The 21,419-nt window shown below is 49.4% G+C and overlaps 1 protein-coding gene across 2 annotated transcripts in view; it reads right to left on the reverse strand.

The window, feature by feature from the left end:
* The window catches only part of PTGFRN (prostaglandin F2 receptor inhibitor), a 74,314-nt gene that overhangs the window by 42,005 nt on the left and 10,890 nt on the right, over positions 1-21,419 (reverse strand). For both annotated transcript variants that reach the window (XM_084757199.1, XM_084757198.1), the window contains exon 2: positions 693-1,061. In XM_084757199.1, the coding sequence (XP_084613325.1) occupies positions 693-1,061 (369 nt within the window). The remainder of the gene's footprint in view (positions 1-692; positions 1,062-21,419) is intronic.

Raw genomic sequence — 21,419 nt, forward strand, 5'->3', positions numbered from 1 at the left:
GTTTTAAGCAAGCAATTAACCTATGCTCTTCCATCTCATGTGTAAATTAGGCAAACAGCCTGTCCTGCCTTCTTCAGTGGATTCAGCTAACAATGTGTGAGCAAACCCAACAGCACTTGGAAGGCAGGGAACACCCAAACTCATGACACTCCAGATGCCTACGATGTCAACTCTGCGCAGCTGGGTGCATGAACGGCAGTAACCGCATGGCTTTTCGTCTAAGCACCAAGCACAACTCCCGATGCAAACAGGTACTCTCTCTCCCACAGAGAGCTGAACCTCACAGTGATGCCTGCCAGCTTGTCTCTAAGCTGAACACTTGCTATGACACAGCTGGAGAAGCCTGGCTTGGGTTAGCTCTCCTGTCTGCGCATCTTTTAAGGCAGGCTCTGTTGGACAGAGGAAAGAGAGGCACAGAGGGAGCCTGGAGCCATTAGCTGACAAGTGGCAGAGTCAGGAGCTGACTGCACAGGCAAGCTGGCTCCAGAGTTGGATTCTCACAGGTGACCTAAAACTCGCTGGCCGTGGGATGCATCATCAGATAGACACCGGGAAAGGAGAAGGGGCCCCCAGGGGCCAGCTGGTCCACCCTCGGTCTATCATCAGATAAGGGATGCAAGGGACAGGTGGACCGAGTCTCTTTGCAGCAGCAGGATGGTAGAGGAAGGCCTGGCCCCTTGTGAAGACTGTACCTTTAACCTGCACTGTATCCTCATAGTTGCCCTGGACAGTGGCATCTGTGCTTGGGGTTGAGCACTTGTAGTGGCCTTGGTCGGAGGGCTGGACGTTCTTTATGTGCAGTTCCACAGCATCATTGGCGGTTCTCCTCAGCAGGATGTCGCCCCGCTGCAGCCGCTCCCGGTACTGCTGCGCGGGGAAGCCCACCTCCCAAGTGCTGGCAAGCTCCACGAAGCTGCTCCCCGAAGTCGAGAAGCTCCAGTCAAAGTTTTGCTCGCTGGGGCCGTCATAGTCACTGACATTGCAGGGGATCACCAGCTCGGTGCCTACCACCCGAACCAGGGTGCCCGAGGGGACTCTCACCACACGCCCGCGACAGACAGCTGTAACGACAGGAAGGGAAAGGTGGGCCTTTAGACACGGAGGACCTTCTCTGTATGAAAGTGACATCCAAAGGATGCGTGGCTGGGGGTGGGGAGCGCGGGGCGCGGGGTGGATGGGTAGGTAGGGCAGAGTGTGGCATCTGAATCTCTAAGAAAATGGACCCTGTAGATGGGGATTAAGCCATTCCTGAAATTATGGGTTGGGAAGCAGCACCTTGAAATGAATGCCCTCCGCACAACCAGTTTCCCAGGGCTGACAGGCAGACTAGATATGAAAAGTGGGCTAACCATGGCCTCGAATGGCTTTGTCTCTTCTGTTAGCATTTAACATACTGTTACATGCAATGGGATATGGAAAGACTCTATGCTTAAGAAAAGGACATAGCTAAGCATGCAATTCACACTTCTGCCCGTCCCACATCAACTTGCATCCCTGGAGACCACTCCCAAGACCCGATTTATAATGATGGATGCCAATTTTCAAATCCTAGAGCAGCCTGCTGATAAAATGATTTAGCTCCTGTTATCTGACATTGGCTATAAATTATTTTTAAAATATGACAATTCCACCAAGTATTAATTTTCTATTTTCTGGCTCATTTCCTTCTCTCCACTCTTCACCCTGATCTAAATTCAGAAGGCGGAAGGGAAAGCTCAGAGGGAGGGAGGCCGCCCGGTGCTGCTGCCAGGAACTCAGCAGCCTGCAGTGGGAGAGGCGTGCGGTGGACAGGGCGGGCAGCCTCACCTGCCAGGAGAGTCTGTGAGGCGCAGACCTCTGCAGTGGGTCCCTGAGGGACAGACACCTCCAAGTCCCTTCAGAAGGCCTTGACACAGTGAACTTCCTTCAGCCCAATGTTGGAGCGTTTATGACCTGGCTTTTGCACTTCCATTTAGAACGGCTAACCGCATTTCTCTTGGTGGTCTACAAACAGGTGGAGGCCTGAGTCTTAACAGGAGACAGCACAGGCTCTGAACCAAGGAGATCAGAGTCAACTCTGTCTTAGCTTGGCTTCCTTGATTATAAAATGAGATGAGATGGTATCATGAGTTAATAAAACAGAACATTCAGCTTAAGTAATAGGGTTTCAATATGATGGGGGCCTTTTATTGTCGCTATTGTATTTCCTATCATCCATTATGAGTTGATCTGTGTGCCTCACAAAAAAATTCTTACGCTGAATGCCGAAATCCAGTATGTCAGAACACCGCCTTAATTGGGAATAAGGTCACAGAAGATGTCGTCAGGCAAGCTGTGATGTGGTCATATGGCAGAGGGTAGGCCCCTGAGCCAGTATGACTGGCGTCCTTAAAAGGGAGCTAATTTGGACACATAGGGAGAATACTGCACAGTGATGAAGGGAGAGATCAAGGTGATGCATCTAAGGACCGAGAACACCAAAGATTGGCAGGCAGCCAGCCAGCACGAGCTCGGCGAGGCAGGTCCGATCCTCCCTCCCGGCCTTAGAAGGCACAGACTCTGGCCACCTTGCTTTGACCTCTAGCTTGTAGGGAAAAGGTTCTGCTATTGAAGGCGTCCCGTCTGCTGCACCCGCCCTCTGAAGCAACACACCAGGGCTGCCTGTTTATTGCTGGTGTAATTCATATTTTCAGACTCTGTGGACGCCTATTAGTGGGTTCCACAATGAATTTATAGTGGTTGTGTGTGCTTTTGAAAATGGAATTTTAAATGAACAGAAGTGATTAGAGTGCAATGCACTTGGTAAGGGAGAAATATCGCTATATGCAGCACTTTGTTAGGTAAACAAAGGTGTATGTAAAGATTATAATGAAAAAGTGACATAAATTTGGGTCAGGGTTGAAAAAGGAAGGTGAGGTCCATTTTTTTTAAAACTAACTCTTGTTTCCTCTAACTCAAAAGCATTACTAATTATCATTTCCTTTGGGAAAGGAAAGGCAGCAACCATGTAAGAGAAATATTGACAGACAGTGTCTTCCTGTCCTAGCTGAGTTGGGGACAGCTCAAAACAACTTCCTGTCCTAAGAAAGGTTGCTGAAACACAAATCACACCTCTGTCCTTTTAAAAAAAATAAATAAATAAATCAAATAAAGTAGTGCTGGGGGTGGCGTGTAGAGTGTCTGTCTTGCATGTGTGAGGCTTGGATTCCCCTAGCACTGAAAATAAAGCTTAATTAATTAATTAATGTAGCATATGCTTATAATATACTCAAGAAGTCAAGGATCGTTTGGGTCTAGCAATTGGCAGCTTCTAGACATAGTAAGACCCTGGCTTACAAACAGACCCTGGAAGGGTAAGAGGCAGGGAGTAAGGGACACACACACACACACACACACACGCACAATACATCTGTATACATGCATGAAATTACTGGAGAATAACTTTCTAAAAATCAGAAGGAAAAAATTGGTAAAGTCAGAAGTGGGGCAGTTGCATTTCCCGTGGAGAATGGGAGAATAAGGCCAAGTTCCGCTGACTGGTGCTACAACAGGCTGATCTCTTCCGAGAGCCACTCAGTGCCTACTGATGCCACCCACAGCCTGGAACCTCAGATCCTAGGAACGGGGCAAAGATCAGGGAAATACCAGTTCCTCTGGGCGTTTTGAGCTTCTCTGAAGGACACTTTCGCTCCTGGTAGGCTCGGGTACAGCATGGAGGCCTCCCTATGCAGCTGTCCACAGGCAGCCTTCCTGACCATAGAAGGAGGCTACTTATAGAACAACAGGTCTGGGTGAATGCTCGGACCTCAGAGCAGAGAGCAGCGTGCCAGTCTCTGGGGGCAGCACAGTGGGGCCATTTCCTACCCACTCCAACCTGTGTGCCCATGCGCACGCGTGCCTTTCTACCTTTGGGCATGGCAGTTTCTTGCAATTTGCCCTCATGTCTTTTTAAGCTAATGGTCACTCAAAAGAGTTTTAAAATAAAATATGTGTCTACCCACAGTGACCAACAACCCTCTACAGCCATGATCACCTCTGCTCAAAAAGGAAACTAGCAATCAATTCTTTACTTAATTTTAGAGCCGACTGGACAATTCAGGGGTTCCTGATGAGAACTTCCATATGGTGGCAGCACAACAGTGACTTTCAGAGAACCCCCAGCCCTTTGCCTGAGTTTCAGTCTCTATAAAACGGGAGCCAGAGCACCCGGGGAGATAGCTCAGTCAATAAAGTACCTGTCATGCAAGTATGAAGAGCTGAGTTCAAATACCCAGTGCCCACATAAAAGGCTCCAAATGGTGTTGTACAACTGTAACCTAGTGTGCTAAGGGGTGGGGGGGGGGGCGCTTGCTGGTCACCTTCAGTCTAGCTAATTGGTGAGAGACCTTAACCTAAAAACTATAGAAAGCCATTGAACACACTTGATGTATACCTATAGCCTCCATACTTACATACACACACATGCAAGCACACTTGAACACACACAAGCTCCCACATAAGAACATATACACATATATACACCACATACACGTGGAGGGGGGGAAAAAGAGAAAAAAATGCGACCATGATCGACACTCCTCCGTCCCACCCCTCCCCCTGGGCTGTGCCAAGGTTCAGCGGACTCAGTCCACAGCACCCACGACAGTGCCTGGCCTGTGGGGAGGAGCCCAGGTAACGCTCGAGGTGGGATAGCCTGACCACAATCTTCTTATCTTCACCTTGCAAGGCTCACAGAAGGTGTTCCAAATGGGTAAATGTTTCCTATTTCTATCGCTTGGCCAAAAAGTTGGCTTCCGGGGCCTTCAGGCCTGAGCCTACTTCCCGTCTGAGGTTTCTGTCTTTATTCCTGGTGACTGGAGTTTTGTTAATGGATCTGGCTCATTATCTCAATTCTCCAAGCTTTTTCTACATGGCTACCAGAATCCTTTCTTAAAAAAAACTAAAAAAACTAAAAAAACTAAAAAAAAAAAAAAAAAAAAAAAAAAAATCAGGCTGGAGAGATGGCTTAGCGGTTAAGAGCACTGACTGCTCTTCCAGAGGACCCAGGTTCAAATCCCAGCACCCATATGACAGCACACACCTAACTGTAACTCCATGATCTGACACTCTCACACAGGCATACATGCAGGCAGGCAAAGCACCAATGCACATAAAGGAAAAATAAATAAAAAACATTTTTAAAAAATCCTATCATTCCATGGATCAAAGTTTGTTTTTTTAAGGTTTAGTTATTTTTATTTTATGTGTATGAGTATTTGTGCATTTATATGTACATGCATACACTATGTGCACGCCTGCTGTCTGTAGATGCCAAAAGTTACGCAGTTGTGAGACGCTAGGAATCACCCCTGGGTCCCTCAAAAGAGCTGCCCCTGCTGCTAACCACTGAACCGTCTCTCCAGTCCCAGGGATCAGATTACCTCAATGGTTGCTTATCATATACGGCACAAACTCTCTCCAAGTAAGCCGGCTCCACTGTGGCCGCCCTGGCCTACGCTACCGTCTCTCTCCACCATTACTGCGGTAACTCCCTCACTGGCTCCTTGCCTTTCTACCCACTACAAAGCAACCTTTCAAAAATACACAGTAGGTTATATTCCTCAGCCCCTACCTCTCCCCTCATCCCCCGCTTCACCCCAAGTCCTTAGCTTGTTTTCTGAATTCTGTATTCCAATTCTCTCTCTCTCTCTCTCTCTCTCTCTCTCTCTCTCTCTCTCTCTCTCTCTCTCTGTGTGTGTGTGTGTGTGTGTGTGTGAGTTAAGCCATGCTTGACTCTTAGTCTAACTTTAGGACTTTTAAAACAATATTTTGAAAATTCTGCACATGTGTGAGTGAGGTACCCATGGAGGACAGACACATCAGATCCCCTCGGGCCATTGTGTCCCGCCTAACATGGGTGCTGAGACTTGAACTCAGGTCCTTTGCAAGAGCAGTCAATGCAGGCTCTTACCCACTGAGCCATCTCTCCAGCCCCACCCTCAGGGCACTTTCGTATCTCTTCAGGCTTCAGCACTCGAAGTCATTCGCCCTTCTGCTCCTTCAGCCAACCTTTCTCAGTCTCCTAAAATGGGGCCCCTCCTTTTTAGTCACCCCAAACCTTCCTCTTACCAGTGGTGATTAATCCACCGTATACGCACCATGTATTCTTACTAGTATGTATCGCTGTGAGCAGTGACCCCTGTGTGTCTACAGCAGGGCCTGGCTCATGAGCTCGTCACTAAGTGTCTGCCAAACGGAAGACACACCGGGTCTCTGTGGCCTGGCCATGGCTGCCACCTTGCTTCGTCTCCTAACAGCCTTCCCCACGAATGCTTATACTTCACCAAAAGCAGACCACCTTCCTTTCTGGAAATGTCCATGCCCTGTGGTACCCAGGGCCTCTGCTTCATTGTCTCCTGCTGCTAGCATGTCTTCCCAGCAATCCTCTTGCCCCTAGGAAGCTTTGTACCACTTCCTCCTCCGCGAGGCACCCCCTCCCCCAGGGTCACTCAGCTACTCCTTCCTAGAATTTGACTGCAACCTGCGCAAGGACCTGACGGGCGCGTTCTGCTGCATGCAGTGCGCCGGGAAACAAGCAGGTGGACGCAGATGCTTGGAAGAGCAAATTCTAATCTGAAAACCTAGAAACCTGAGCAATGTCTTGCAGGCAAGAACCCCCGGGTGTCCTCTCATCCAAGACTTAAGACTTTGGTAGCAAGAGTTCCAAGTTGCCAGCAGCAATCTGGTATTTAGTACAGATTCCCCTTAATATTGTTAAATAGCGGCAAACGATACTTAAAAATAAATATAACTTGTAAAAGGGAGAGCATATGGCTTTTCTCAAATCACGAAGACTATCTGCAGAGACACACTTGCCAATTTTTGTCACAACCTTTGGTAACAGCTGATAACTGAGGGAAAGAGGAAAAGACAAATTTCTTCTGAGTTTCCAAGTGCCGCATGTGTTTCAAATTAAGAGCCCTAATCGTTTCTGAGCCTAAACAATGTTACCATAGCTCCGCAGAAAAAAAATGTCTTTTATAAGCAACAATTCAGGGCCATCGAGGTGACTTAGTGGGAAAAGGATACTCGCTGTGCCAGCTTGGCCACCAGCTCCAGCTCCACAAGGCACGGAAAGGTGAAAGGACACAAGCTACTCTAAAAGTTGTCTTCTGACCACGCCCACACACAGGCAGGAGGAGGTACAGTAGTAATAAATAAAAGAGTTTCTTATAACAATTTTTTAAAATGAAGGTTTCATTTGTTTCCAGGGATCAATAATAGATACCCTTAAATGAAAGCCACTTAGTTTAAAGTTTTGTTTAGTTTGCTTTATAGTCCAGCCTGGCCTCAATCTCAACTTCCTCAGTCTCTCTCTCTGTCTCTGCCTCTTTTAGTTTTTCGAGATAGTGTTTCTCTGTGTAGCCTTGGCTGTCCTGGACTTGATTTGTAGACCAGGCTGGCCTCAAACTCACAGTGATCCACCTGCTTCTGCCTCCCAAGTGCTGGGATTACAGGCATGCGCCACCATGGCCGGCTTGTCCTCCATCTCTTGACTGTCGGGAGTAAATGCTTGTGTTACCGTGCCTGCTGGAAACCACTTGTCTACTGACTTTAAAGCACTACTGGGAATCACTTAGGAGAGCGCCTGCTTAACATGCATGCAATACTAGGTTCAATCCTGAGCCTGGAGGCAGGAAGATCACAAGTTCAAGGTCATGCTGAGCTACATAGCCAAGTTAGCCTAGACTATAAAAGAGTCTGTCTCAAATAAAGAACGCACTACTGAGGATATTATGTTGCGTTACAAAAATCCACCTATACAATCCCACTAAAATTTAGTTTAAAACAACAAGAAAACCACCCAAACAGAACCACAGTAAAACAAAGACCAAAGCGATGGTACACCTGTACCACCCTGCTCCATAAACAAAAGCTACGCGGGTATCTTTGACCTTTTTGCCCCCGTAGGACAGCCTCAGAACCCTTTAAATGCTTCTTTGCCAAGTGAGTTAGCACCAATGCCCATCGCATAGAGCCCTGCACGTGCTGTGCCAACCTGCTTGGCTCAGATTCACTGAGAACTGCCCAGCCTCTATACCCACTGCCTTTGGATTCTGGGTGGAACACGGTCCAGGAATGGAGTCATGTGAGGGGAATTCTGAGGGCTTGCGAGAAAACTCCAAGGAAACAAGAAGATTCTCTCCACCTCAGTTTCTTTAAAACATGGAATTGTTCTTGGAATGAGCGTTTGTGCTCCTCCCAGATGCAGCAAAAAGAGTGGGTTTACTTCAGATTACTCATTGTTACCCGCTGCTATTAATTATATGCCTCAGAGAAAGACATATTTTTTTTTTTTTTTTGCCATGTGCAGCCTGTCCTGGTTAACTGGTTAACTGTACACTTTATTCATGTGATTCCTCTTAATCCTCAGAGTATAAATTGTCTGATGCTCTGCGTAAAGTTGGCCACTGCATGAGACTTTAGTCTGCCTCATTTTTTAGGCTCCATTCTACAAGGTCCCCAATTAGAGCAGTAAACTGGTCCTCATTTAAAATGTCTTTTTCTTAAGTCTACAGGGAAAAAACTATTTAATGCAATCACTGCCAACTTCATCTGCCATTATTTCAATGTAGCCCCTCCCCCTCATGCACAAAAAGTACCTAACTCGTGCTTCTTTTTGTAGTCTGGCTTCGAGGAGCATCAGTGCTAAAAATGACATTCATCTATGAAAATCACTTAGCTTAAATTTCAAATAATTATCTTCTTTTTTACTTTCCATGCTGCCTTGGGCACTTAGCCTTGTGTCTTATTTTAAGGCTGTCTCTGCACTTGTTTGCGTATTTCATTGTAAGTTCCTTCGAATATTTGGGGGAGGGGTGAGCAGGCATAAATTTAAAAAGTGGGTAACTCAGATTTCTCCTTGTAAGGGACTGTTTCTAGCATAATAAAGTAGCATGGATCAGACAGCTACTTTTGAGAAGCAGCGCGGTGGTCGGGTTAAAACTGGGACAGCCTACATCGATGCCTCCATGAGGCACGTGAACACAATCATACCCCGTGCTCTTGAGAAACCTGCCAAATCCTCAAGTGGTTTAGGCTACAAAATATACATCCAAACATGGAGCTTCGGACACCTCAGAGAGCCAAGAAATAACTCCAAATCCAGGAGCACACAGTGGGGCTAATCTGAAGAGCCGAGATTTTCTAGAGGTTGGGGCGGACCAGCTGAGAAGTGACCCTGGGGGATGGGGGGGACCAGCTGAGAAGTGACCCTGAGGGATGGGGGGGACCAGCTGAGAAGTGACCCTGGGGGGTGGGGGACCAGCTGAGAAGTGACCCTGGGGGGTGAGGGGACCAGCTGAGAAGTGACCCTGGGGGATGGGGGGACCAGCTGAGAAGTGACCCTGGGGGGTGGGGGGACCAGCTGAGAAGTGACCCTGAGGGTGGGGGGACCAGCTGAGAAGTGACCCTGGGGGGTGGGGGGACCAGCTGAGAAGTGACCCTGAGGGTGGGGGGACCAGCTGAGAAGTGACCCTGGGGGGTGGGGGGACCAGCTGAGAAGTGACCCTGGGGGGTGGGGGGACCAGCTGAGAAGTGACCCTGGGGGGTGGGGGGACCAGCTGAGAAGTGACCCTGGGAGGTGGGGGGACCAGCTGAGAAGTGACCCTGAGGGTGGGGGGACCAGCTGAGAAGTGACCCTGGGGGATGGGGGGGACCAGCTGAGAAGTGACCCTGGGGGGTGGGGGGACCAGCTGAGAAGTGACCCTGGGGGGTGGGGGGACCAGCTGAGAAGTGACCCTGGGGGGTGGGGGGACCAGCTGAGAAGTGACCCTGGGGGGTGAGGGGACCAGCTGAGAAGTGACCCTGAGGGTGGGGGGACCAGCTGAGAAGTGACCCTGGGGGGTGGGGGGACCAGCTGAGAAATGACCCTGGGGGGTGGGGGACCAGCTGAGAAGTGACCCTGGGGGGTGGGGGACCAGCTGAGAAGTGACCCTGAGGGTGGGGGGACCAGCTGAGAAGTGACCCTGGGGGGTGGGGGGACCAGCTGAGAAGTGACCCTGGGGGGTGGGGGGACCAGCTGAGAAGTGACCCTGAGGGTGGGGGGACCAGCTGAGAAGTGACCCTGGGAGGTGGGGGGACCAGCTGAGAAGTGACCCTGAAGGTGGGGGGACCAGCTGAGAAGTGACCCTGAGGGGTGAGGGGACCAGCTGAGAAGTGACCCTGAGGGTGGGGGGACCAGCTGAGAAGTGACCCTGGGGGGTGGGGGGACCAGCTGAGAAGTGACCCTGGGAGGTGGGGGGACCAGCTGAGAAGTGACCCTGAGGGTGGGGGGACCAGCTGAGAAGTGACCCTGGGGGATGGGGGGGACCAGCTGAGAAGTGACCCTGGGGGGTGGGGGGACCAGCTGAGAAGTGACCCTGAGGGTGGGGGGACCAGCTGAGAAGTGACCCTGGGGGGTGGGGGGACCAGCTGAGAAGTGACCCTGGGAGGTGGGGGGACCAGCTGAGAAGTGACCCTGAGGGTGGGGGGACCAGCTGAGAAGTGACCCTGGGGGATGGGGGGGACCAGCTGAGAAGTGACCCTGGGGGGTGGGGGGACCAGCTGAGAAGTGACCCTGAGGGTGGGGGGACCAGCTGAGAAGTGACCCTGGGGGGTGGGGGACCAGCTGAGAAGTGACCCTGGGGGGTGGGGGGACCAGCTGAGAAGTGACCCTGGGGGGTGGGGGGACCAGCTGAGAAGTGACCCTGGGGGGTGAGGGGACCAGCTGAGAAGTGACCCTGGGGGGTGGGGGGACCAGCTGAGAAGTGACCCTGGGGGGTGGGGGACCAGCTGAGAAGTGACCCTGGGGGGTGGGGGACCAGCTGAGAAGTGACCCTGAGGGTGGGGGGACCAGCTGAGAAGTGACCCTGGGGGGTGGGGGGACCAGCTGAGAAGTGACCCTGGGGGGTGGGGGGACCAGCTGAGAAGTGACCCTGAGGGTGGGGGGACCAGCTGAGAAGTGACCCTGAGGGTGGGGGGACCAGCTGAGAAGTGACCCTGAGGGGTGAGGGGACCAGCTGAGAAGTGACCCTGAGGGTGGGGGGACCAGCTGAGAAGTGACCCTGGGGGGTGAGGGGACCAGCTGAGAAGTGACCCTGAGGGTGGGGGGACCAGCTGAGAAGTGACCCTGGGGGGTGGGGGACCAGCTGAGAAGTGACCCTGGCAAATACGATACAGGGCTCTCCACTCACACAATGGGTATCTCACAAAGACATATCTGAGTGCAGGATGAATTGCTGGGAGGCTAAACACAAAGGAAAAATTAGAGGTTAAACCACTAAACCACGTGTGTAGTCCCGGTACTTAGGAGGCTGAAGTAGGAGGACCCCCGAGAGTTTGGGGCCAGCACAGTGAATTCCAGGTCAGCCTGGGCAGGAGCGCGAGAGCCTGCTTCCAGCAACAAGCTGCTTAACAGGTGCACAAGCATTTCACACACAGCTCACAGGATGAGGACACCAAAACTGGAACTCTGGATGTACAAGGCAAGGTAGGTAAATCTTCTGCCTTCTAGCTATAGGCCTAGAAGGGCCCCGCCCTTGGATCAAAGACAAAGAGTCACTCATTGGAGAAAGGGTAGCGTCTCCGGCTGCAGGGGCACAAGGAAAGAAGTGTATCTTCTGGGGGAGAAGATCATGCAAGGTCTGAATGGCTTCTCCTGTCCAACTACTGCTTAGGGGACAGTCACGATGCTAGAGCCAGGGCTGCAGAGACCACTTGGAGGTTAAGAGCCTGCACTGACTGATCATGTGAAGAGTTCAGTTCCCAGCATCCACTTTGGGAAGCTCACAGCCACCTGTAACTCCAGCACTGGACGATCTGACACTGTCTTCTGGCCTCTGAGGGCATTTGCACATGCCACATGCATCTGTGCATGTGTGCACACAGACACACACATATACACACACATGCACAGAGACAGTAATTTAAAAAAAAAAAGCTTTAAAAAATGAGATGACAGAATCAAATAGCTAAAAATAAAAGGGAAAAGTACACACTAGAGACAGAGCTATAGGGATGGAGATATTAGTGTTCCCAGACATGGAGATTAAAATAACCATGACCTATTAAAGAAGTATCAAACAGGATTTTACCTACTAAACTGGAATCCATTAAAATGGAAGCTTAATTCTAGAAATAAAAAATACAATGGCTAACATTAAGGGTTCACTATGTGGTTCTGGCAGCAGATTAGATGTAGCATAAAAGCACCCAGTGTAAGTAATCTACCCAACTCCAGGTGTGAAAATATAAAAACATACAAAGGAGGGTATGAACTTTGTGGGGCACAGTAAGAAGGTTGCAAATATGTGCAAGAGAGAATAAATTCTTGAAGAGATAATGGCTAAGAGTTTTCTTAAACTGAACGATACTACACTGCAAAAGCAGCCCACACTCTATATCCAAAGCAGGATGCACACTGGCGTGCAGCCCTGTACACCTGCTGGGGCAGAGAAGGGGCCGGAGCCCAACCGATAACTGACACTCACCAGAAACGATGCTCGTAAAAACCAAGGAATGGCTGCCTTAAAGTGATTTTTTAAAAAAGTAACTGCCAACCTAGGGGAAAGGATGGGGTGCTTTTAAGTGGAAAGCAAAATAAATATGCTTTCAACCAATTCACCACAAGGAGAAAGATAATTAATTGGCATCAGAAAGAAACACTAAGTGGAGTTCTTCAGACAGAAATAGCTGGGTCTTCTGGAAACCATGAAAACGCAGGAGGCAAAAGGGGAGACAGAAATGACTGTACGGTGGCACCACAGGATTTGACCAAATACTATCAGTGACATCTTTTGGATTCAACATATACACATAATGAAAATATATGAGTAGTAGGAAGGGTGGAGTAAACAGAGCTTAGCAGTCTCAGAAGTGGCAGATAGTTCACTGGTAGGGCCTGTGCAATGGCTCAAGGGGGAAAGTCACTTGCCACTGATCCTGAGTTAGCTGGGGAATTGACTAGGACCACGTCTGCTCACACACACACATGCGCACACACATGTTCACACAGGCACGCACGCATGCATACAAAATAAAAGAAAATGTAGCATTTTAAAAACTCACTAATAGACACTGAGAAGTCAACAATGGGCAGGATTTATTGGGGTTTTTTAGCAACTTTAAATAAATAATTAAAGGGCACATTTAATAAAAATTCAAGCAAAATAAAAAACTTAGGCCAATTTCAACTTTTCTGCATTAATTGAGCTAAAGGTAAGTTTAGCTTAAACAGTTACTGGCTAAACGTGTAAGGATGTGTGTTTTAATCTCTAGGGTAAGCACAAAGATGAAGGGCTGAGCCACGGCGGGGGGCGGGGGGAGCGTGGGGGTGCACATCTGAAATCACAGCACTTTGGAGGTGAAGGCAGAAAGATTCCAAGCTTGGGCTGCATGAGATCCTATCTCAAACAACAAACAAACAAACAAGAGCTGGGGGTGGTGAGGATAACAAACTGGGGAAAAGGTTAAAAAAGAAATGTGTATATATATATATACACACACACACACATATATATGTATACATAGACATATACATACACATACATGCATACACACACACACATATATATACACACATACATATATATCCAACCTCCAGTACTTACTTTGTAATACATTCTGAGTTTCTAAGAACATACTCTTTCTCTGACACGCATGCTCTGAGCTGAGCGCAAAGGTAGGTGTTCCCAGCCTACCATAAATTAAGAGGAGGCCCGTTGGCCTGAAGAGGGTCAGGACAGCTTAAGCGAGGACTGAGGCTCTAGCCCAGCGGCTTATACACTGAGCTACCACGCAACCACAAGCAGGCTCCGCTCTGCCTCTGGATCCTTGTCTGCTCTAAGGGAAGGAGAAAAGCAGCTGGAAATTCCTTCTGGAACACTCCATATTCCCCGATGGCAACATGAAGCAGGTGGACCAGCAAGCAACAGGAAAGCGAGTCACGAAGAAGAGGAGACAGAGTTCCAATACAGAGATAGGTGAGAAACGAACAAGAGTCTTGTTAAAATGATCCCAGGGGCGTTACCGCTCTTTCAGGGCTAGAGCTTGGTTCCCCAGAACCACGGCGGGCAGCTGGCAAGCGGCTGTAGCTCTAACTCCAGCATCTGACTCCCACTTCTGAACTCTAGGGGCACTCGCACAACTGTGTACACACACATACACATACACATCAACAGAAAAAGCTTTTGTTGCCCCGCCCCCCCCCTCTCTCTCACACACACACACACACACACACACACAGTGGGAAGTAACGCAAGCTTTCCCCCACAGTCCTCTCAGCAGAGTGCTTTCTCAATGGAGAGCTTACTCTCTCTTCCAGGTTGCCCTCTCTCTCCCTTTAGAATACTCAAGAACGTGATTAGATGCCTTCAGGATCTCTGTATCTGGAACAGCTGAGGAGAAGCAGGAAACGCCAGGCAAGGCTTTCTAGGTAACAACTACCAAGCAGCGTGTGCAGCAGTAAGTTCTACCGGCAACGGACTCATGAAGAGAAACAAGACAATAAAGACCAAGCTTTATTTATCGCCCCTTTCCCACCTCCCCCTGATAGCCATGGGAAATAATTTTATTTCTCAGGTTATCATCAACATTATTCTAAATCAAGACCTGCAGAGTGTGGCCTAGCTACAAAACATTCTTGCAATCTGTTCCCATTATCGCTCCAATTCTTATCATCTGGCTTTCAGATTGGAGCCATTTGTAAGACACGTATCAGCAGCTACGACAACAAAGGCGCTGGCAGAGCTGAGCCCGGAAGTAAGGAGCTTCTGGGTGCCCCAGTTGTCAGACACGGAAGCCACCCACCCTTCCCCAGCCCTTACAGGAGACCAGGGGCCCACGGGGTCCTAAAGGGACGTCCCAGCCCTCACTCGAGCTAGACATGAGCACACACAGAAGCACAAACGTGCAAACCTTACAGTGAATGCCTCTACCCGGAGTCCCTGCCTCAACAAACGAAAAACCTTTGTTGCCCCAAGTCTGCCTCTGTGAGACCTGGCATCGAGGGAGCATGCCACTGTTCATTGAGACAGTCCCTAAGTGACGGGAGTGCTGCAATGTACACATTAAACAAGTCACGGCCAGCAGAGACTGTGAAATAAAGTCGCACATGGCAATACTTCAAAAATGCCTCCCCAAAGCAAATATGGTTCTACTAGACTGAGCCTTTAAAAAAGAAAAAGCTCAGTGAAAGGGTGGGTGGTGGCGGCACATGCCTTTAATCCCAGCACCCAGGTGGCAGAGGCAGGCCAGGCTGGTCTACAAATCGAGTTCCAGGATAGCCAGGCTACGTAGCGAACCCATCTCGAAAAGCCTTTTTAAAAATTCAGTTAAGCCTCCTGGTTGTGGTCTGAACATGCAGTGTCTCCTTACGTGCATGTGTGTGAACACTTGGTCTCCAAATGGTGGTTCTGGAAGGTTGTGGAATCTTTAAGAGGTGAAGCCTAGCCGAAAGTACATTCTGGCTTCACGTCCTGTCTGCCCTCTACTTCCTGTTCCACCAAGAAGTGAGATGATGAAGGATACAGGACGCACGCTCCACCTGCCACCCTCCATCATGGGCCACAGCAACTGAATCCGGGAGCCAATTTAAACAGAGTCTCCCTCTGTTTAAACTGCTTCTTGTTGGGCAATTGGTCACAACAGGAAAATGACCAATGTACTCTCTAACATTCACTATATATATATATATATAAACTATTAATTCAATAAACAACTGCAGAGCAGGAAACATCTATGCTGGGCCACAGGCACATTGGCTGTGCCTGGAGTCTTGAGGGGTACACAGGGGGTGCTAACAAGTCCTGGGGGAGGGGGGCGGGGCTAAAACATAAGAGCATTCCCACCTGCAGGGTTTAGTGAAGCTGGCTTCATGCAGGGTCATTATTCCAACTGGCCCTTTGAGAAATAGTAGGGTGAAGGGGGAGTCTGAGCGGAGACGCAGAAGAAGGAGGTGACTATAAGGGGCGTGGCCAGAACAAAGATCTACCACAGAGCCTGTGCCCAGAGCAGATGTGGCAGCCAGTGGAATATTCCGGGCCCTCTCCTCTCCAGAGTAACAGGGACAGGAGATGAGGGTCAGAGCGGGGAGGGGTGATCAGACAGAGGCAGCAGCTCCCCGCTGCGCTGAAGGGTTTGAGATGCTAACAGCCAGTAAAAACCGTTTTTTCAGAGGAACCCTAGAGCAGTGGCTCTCAACCTTCCTAATGCTGCAACCCTTTAATACAGTTCCCGGTGTTGTGCTGACCCCAAGCATAAAATTATTTTCTTTATACTTTATAACTGTAATTTTGCCACTGTTACGAATCATAATATAAGTGTCTGATATCCAGGATACCTGATACAAGCCCTCACCCAAAAGTCCTGACCCGCAGGTTGAGAACAGCTGGACTAGAGAAAACCAGTGAGGTGCAGACGGGCTGAAACGCCCACTAGGCAGCTGAGCTGGTGTCACAGGCAGGCAGCAGGGATGGAGAAGAGTGGTCCAGGCAGCAAAGCCTTATTCACTCAACACTTCCCTGCTAGTTCCCAGGCCCGCAGCCCTCTGTGGTTGGTTATATCCAGAAATCTCTTAGCCTTCAGACTACGTTCCCAGGGTCACAAGAGAGGGAGGAAGTGACTGTCAGGAGGGGTTTTGTATCCGCGTGAACGAGAACTAATGGGTTCTTTACAGCCGTATTTCCACAGCCTTGACAAACCTTAACCTCCTGCGTCACAGACAGTGACCATAAGGAAGATTGTCAGGGCCGGAGCATCTCCACAACAGAGGCACAGCCTCTCAGGTCAGGACTCACAGACTGGACCATTAGCTAAGAGAGCTCTTCCTGACAGTGCTTCCAGTTCTGGGGCCTTCAACAGACTGTGTGGCTTTAATGCTACATTGTGGCTTTAATGCTACATTGTGGACCTGTGGGGCTTGCATTGTATCAACGTGGCTAAGCCCAAACTACGTTTTCCAGAATCATCCTTTCCCTACAACTCCAGGTTAGAATCGGACAAGACAGAACTTTGTGTGAGATTTGGGCGGTAGGAGGGAAACCGCTAGCCCTCTGCTCTGGTGATCCTCAAGTTGAAGGCAGGGGGAGGAGGAGGCATAGCAGAAGTGGCCCTGAGCCCAGCCTGTCCTTGCTCTCTCTCCTGCATCTTCCCAGATGCTGCTCTTGTGGACGCCATGACCCCAAGACCACTGGGTACTTGGATGCAAGCAGAGAGGAAAGCAATGAGGTAGGCAATCCTTCAGGTCCCCTGCAACAGTCTCTTACAGTTCCAGATTCTTCCATCTTCCACTTGCCCACACACCCAAGCACAGGGGAGCCAATCAGTGACTGGCTCCTGACCTTCTGGACACCTCTTCCAAAGTCACTTCTTCCACTCTTCCCACAATTGTGTGAAAACTAACTCCTATGCCACAAAATTCAGAGTGCTCCACCTCCCTGCTGGAAATTAACCTAACAAAGAAAACTAAGTGTTGAATCTACGCCCTTAAGGACTCAGAACCACCTAGAATCACCAGGACAGCACTACTCCCTACAATTTGCAAACTGTACTCACATGATTTAATACTCACCCTGGAGAGAATTAAATAAGGAAAAAGGGGGAGGGGTTCCAAAACGTCATATGACCAAATAATAATTTTTTATAAGGAGATGCATAAAATAAAATAAACAGAATAACCCAATAAACACAAGATGATTTAGAATGGCTCTCTGTCCGTGGACCACGGGCAAGGCTGAAGTACCAGCTAGCCACAAGGACTGGCTCAGCACATTCTATAAAATTAACAGCTGCTGGAGGCGCAGGCACTGCCTAGCATCCCTCACTCCTCAGCCATCCTCCATCCTCTCCACGAACAAACCAGCCAGCACTGCCTGCCAAGTTCTGTGCGAACACCTGATCCTCCTCTGAGCTGCGCGTTTAAAGAGAACAGGGGGATAGCGTGGGGCTTAAGCCTGCAAATAAGCATGAAAGACACCTGAGCTGATTCTGGGGCAACGATCCCCCAGTCCCTACTTGGCCAGCTTTTGTTTTACTGTTTTTTAAGCCAGTCTCTCCTCTGACTTGTGCCTCCCTCTTCCAGCAAGACCTAGAGCCTGCTCTTGAGAGCCAGCGACCTGGCCAGGTAGCGTGGGTGGTGTGGGGTCCGTGGCAGCTTCCCTGATGAGGCTCAGAAGGAGCTAACTGTGATCCTTTGCCATGCAAGGAATGAGATGAAAAGATTCTGGGCTTGTTTGCATGGGTTTTTTTTTTTTACAAAAAAAAAAATTAACTCAATGAGGCAGGACTGAAAATGCCTTACATTCACAAAGTCTTGACTGCACACCCATTGCCTAGGGAGAGCCATATAAACTGGTCAGTGAACGGGATGTGGTACAGCACAGCTGGGGTGGGGAGATCCTACAAGAAAAGCATCAGTAATTAAAGGAGCAGAGGGACCTGAAGCGTTTCAGGGAGTCACAGGCAGAAAAACAGACAAAACCAACTCAACTCTATCAGGGCCTGTGCGAGACTCTTTATAGCGGTCACTGTCTTGGAACTCAATTTAAAAAAAAAAAAATTTTTTTTTTTTTTGATGGGCGATGGTGGCACACACCATTAATCCGAGCACTCAGGAGGCAGAGGCAGATAGGTCTCTGTGAGTTCGAAAGGAGACTCTTCTTAACTATGACATCTTCCCTGTAAAGACTCTATCCCTAGGCGTGCCCAACCTTCCACCACAGAACAATGACATTAGTAAAATCCAACCTCGGGAACCATGTGATGAAGCTACAAATTTTGTTTCTTTCAAAATGAAAATCTATTATGTTTAAGTATGTTTACAGTTCTGCGCTGGGCCACATGCATGGCTCTCTTGCTGCATGCAGCACATACACCGTCTTCATGTCATCCTCAGTCCAGCTTTGAGCTTTCTTTCCTCATTCAAGGCCAATGCACAGAAGAGGAGGGTGGGGGTGGGGCGGGTGGCACACACCTGTAATTCCAGCACTCGGGAAGTCAGTGAGAAGAATTAGAAGTTTGAGGCCAGTCTGGGATATATAAGATGTTCAAGACCAGCCTGGGCTACATAGGGAGAGCACGTCTCAAGAAAATAATAATAATAATAATAATAATAATAATAACAACAACAACAACAACAACACAAAACAAAAAAAAGCCAAGAAGCACTTAAAAATCAGGGTATTGCTTTCCTTTCTCAACCGGACAAAGCCGACTGAATTGTACAACTTAATGAGCTCAAATGAGTCCACATTGCTGAAACCTCAGCGCCCACCCAGGCAGAGTTCAGAGGGAGCCTGCCGGGGGCCAGCCCACCCATGGGCATTCCAGGCTTAAGGCAGTCTGTCTCCCTCACTGGATGTGAGACCTAAAGGGAACAGATGGCTTCCTGCACACCACATTCCCAGCCCCGCCTGATGATATAGTAACCGTGGTCTCCTCTCTCTCTCTCTCTGTGCCTTCCTGGAATTTCAAAGGGATAATGGACCTTCGGTACCTCAACCAGGTGAGTTAACAGGAGTACCTAATCTCATTAATTTTAGAAACAGTCCCTTGCTGAGACATTTTCAACTAAGCTCTTGGCTGAGCTCATCACAGGAAGTGAGGGGCATGTCCGGAGCAAGTATGACACCTGGCACGGTCAATGAGATGGGCTGAGAGCACCACAGCAAATGACATCCTGCCAGTCTCGATATCTCAACACCAACTCCCTCCATGTCACAGCACTCCTTTTTGGAGTGGTAACAGCCAACTACCCGGGTGCCTCAGAGCCTTAATGAAAGGCTCTCTCTATGGACGTGCCACTAAAGCCTTTAGAAAGGCACGGACAGAGGCAGAGGTGACCCCGGCAGTGACAATGGGCCAAGAAGCCCACCTGCTTTCTCACCCTTTTCGCTAAAGCACCTCTACCTGAAGCAGCAGGATGCTCCCAGGCTCCCGTCAGCTCTTCTACACTTCCCACCGCTAACAGTCCTTGGACATTTCTCCATTGCCACCTCTCTTCCCATGGATGTCAAAACTGTCAGCTAAGGAATCAAGGGACCGAGGCTATGTCTGTACGTGCCCCAGGTCCTAGGATAATGACTGGCACAGGGTAGATAATAAATACTGGGTCTGAGCGGGGCAGACCGTGAGACGTGGCAGAGGCTGCACACAGCAGCCTCACTGTCCTACCCTGAGACGTGGCTCAGAGCTGGCTGCTTGCTACAACAGTGATGACAAGCAGACGGTCTGTGGCTGGGACCAACCCAGTCACAGGGTGCTGGAAGCAATCACTTGGGGGTGAAGGAAGTCTGTCCTCTTCTCTGTGAACATCAGAGGGAAGCTTCGGGGTGTGTGAGTGGGGAGCAGATGCTATTGTGGGGATGGGAGAGACTATACCAACCCCACAAAGGGAGGAAGGGGTGGGGGACAGTGAGGGGACAATACTGAGAATCTACAAGAGGTGTGGCTTACACACTAGCTGCCAAGAGAAGAACAGAGGCAAGCCACAGGAAGGATGGAGATTTTTCTCACTCTGTGTGTGTGCGTGCATGTGAGTTTATATGTAGCATGTGTTTGTGTGTGTGTGTGTGTGTCCATGTGTGCCCACATGTGTGTTTGCATTTTCGTGTGTGTGTGTGTGTGTGTGTGTGTGTGTGTGTGTGTGTGTGTGCTATAGGACTAGGATGATACACAAATATCCCATGCTTTCTAAGTATATAAGCAAATCCAACCATACAAACACTCATGCTGCCACACACCGTGATAAGAAGAACCCTCCCTGCCTCTGTGACCCTCCAGGGATGCCAGAAGCACCACACTGCACTTTCTGGGACTCATACTGATATTTCGGATAAGCCTGTTTGTGGGATAAAAATGGTTATTAAATTGGGACTCCGATGAATAAGCGGCATGGCTACATAAACCTTGTTTCCGCAGAAAACCAACTAACATCCCTCTGCAACTTATCTGTGTCTCTTCTCGGGTGATGGCCCTCTGAAGAAACGCCGTGCTAAAAGACCTAAGGGGAACATCAGTAGTTGTTTGGTGAGCTGTTTTCCTTGTAAGAAACAACCAAAAATAGGCTTATGGCCTGACTTTATCACCTTCATTTAACGGGCTTGCTTCCTGGAAGCCCCAGAAGGCTTCACGCGCGCTGTGTGTGCAAGTGGCTTGGGCTGCCCTGTGGGCGCTGACGATGCTGCCAACACCTTTCAGGGTGACTTTGCACGCAGATCTCCTCTCCACCCCACTCCCTTTCCCAGAATTGAACATCCACAGCCCTCTGAGGTCTCTTACGTTCTCAGCTTAAGTCAGCTAATCCTTAAATGGGATGCCAAGCTGGACGCACTTGTCTCCTCCCAGCGGTCACTGTCCTACTGGAAGACCTCTCCACTTGTTCTGTAAAGGTTTTCCATGATCACAGCTCCTGGTCCCCCACATAC

This window comes from Acomys minous (genome assembly GCF_964271855.1).
Source record: "Acomys minous genome assembly, chromosome: 14".
Lineage (NCBI taxonomy): Eukaryota > Metazoa > Chordata > Mammalia > Rodentia > Muridae > Acomys > Acomys minous.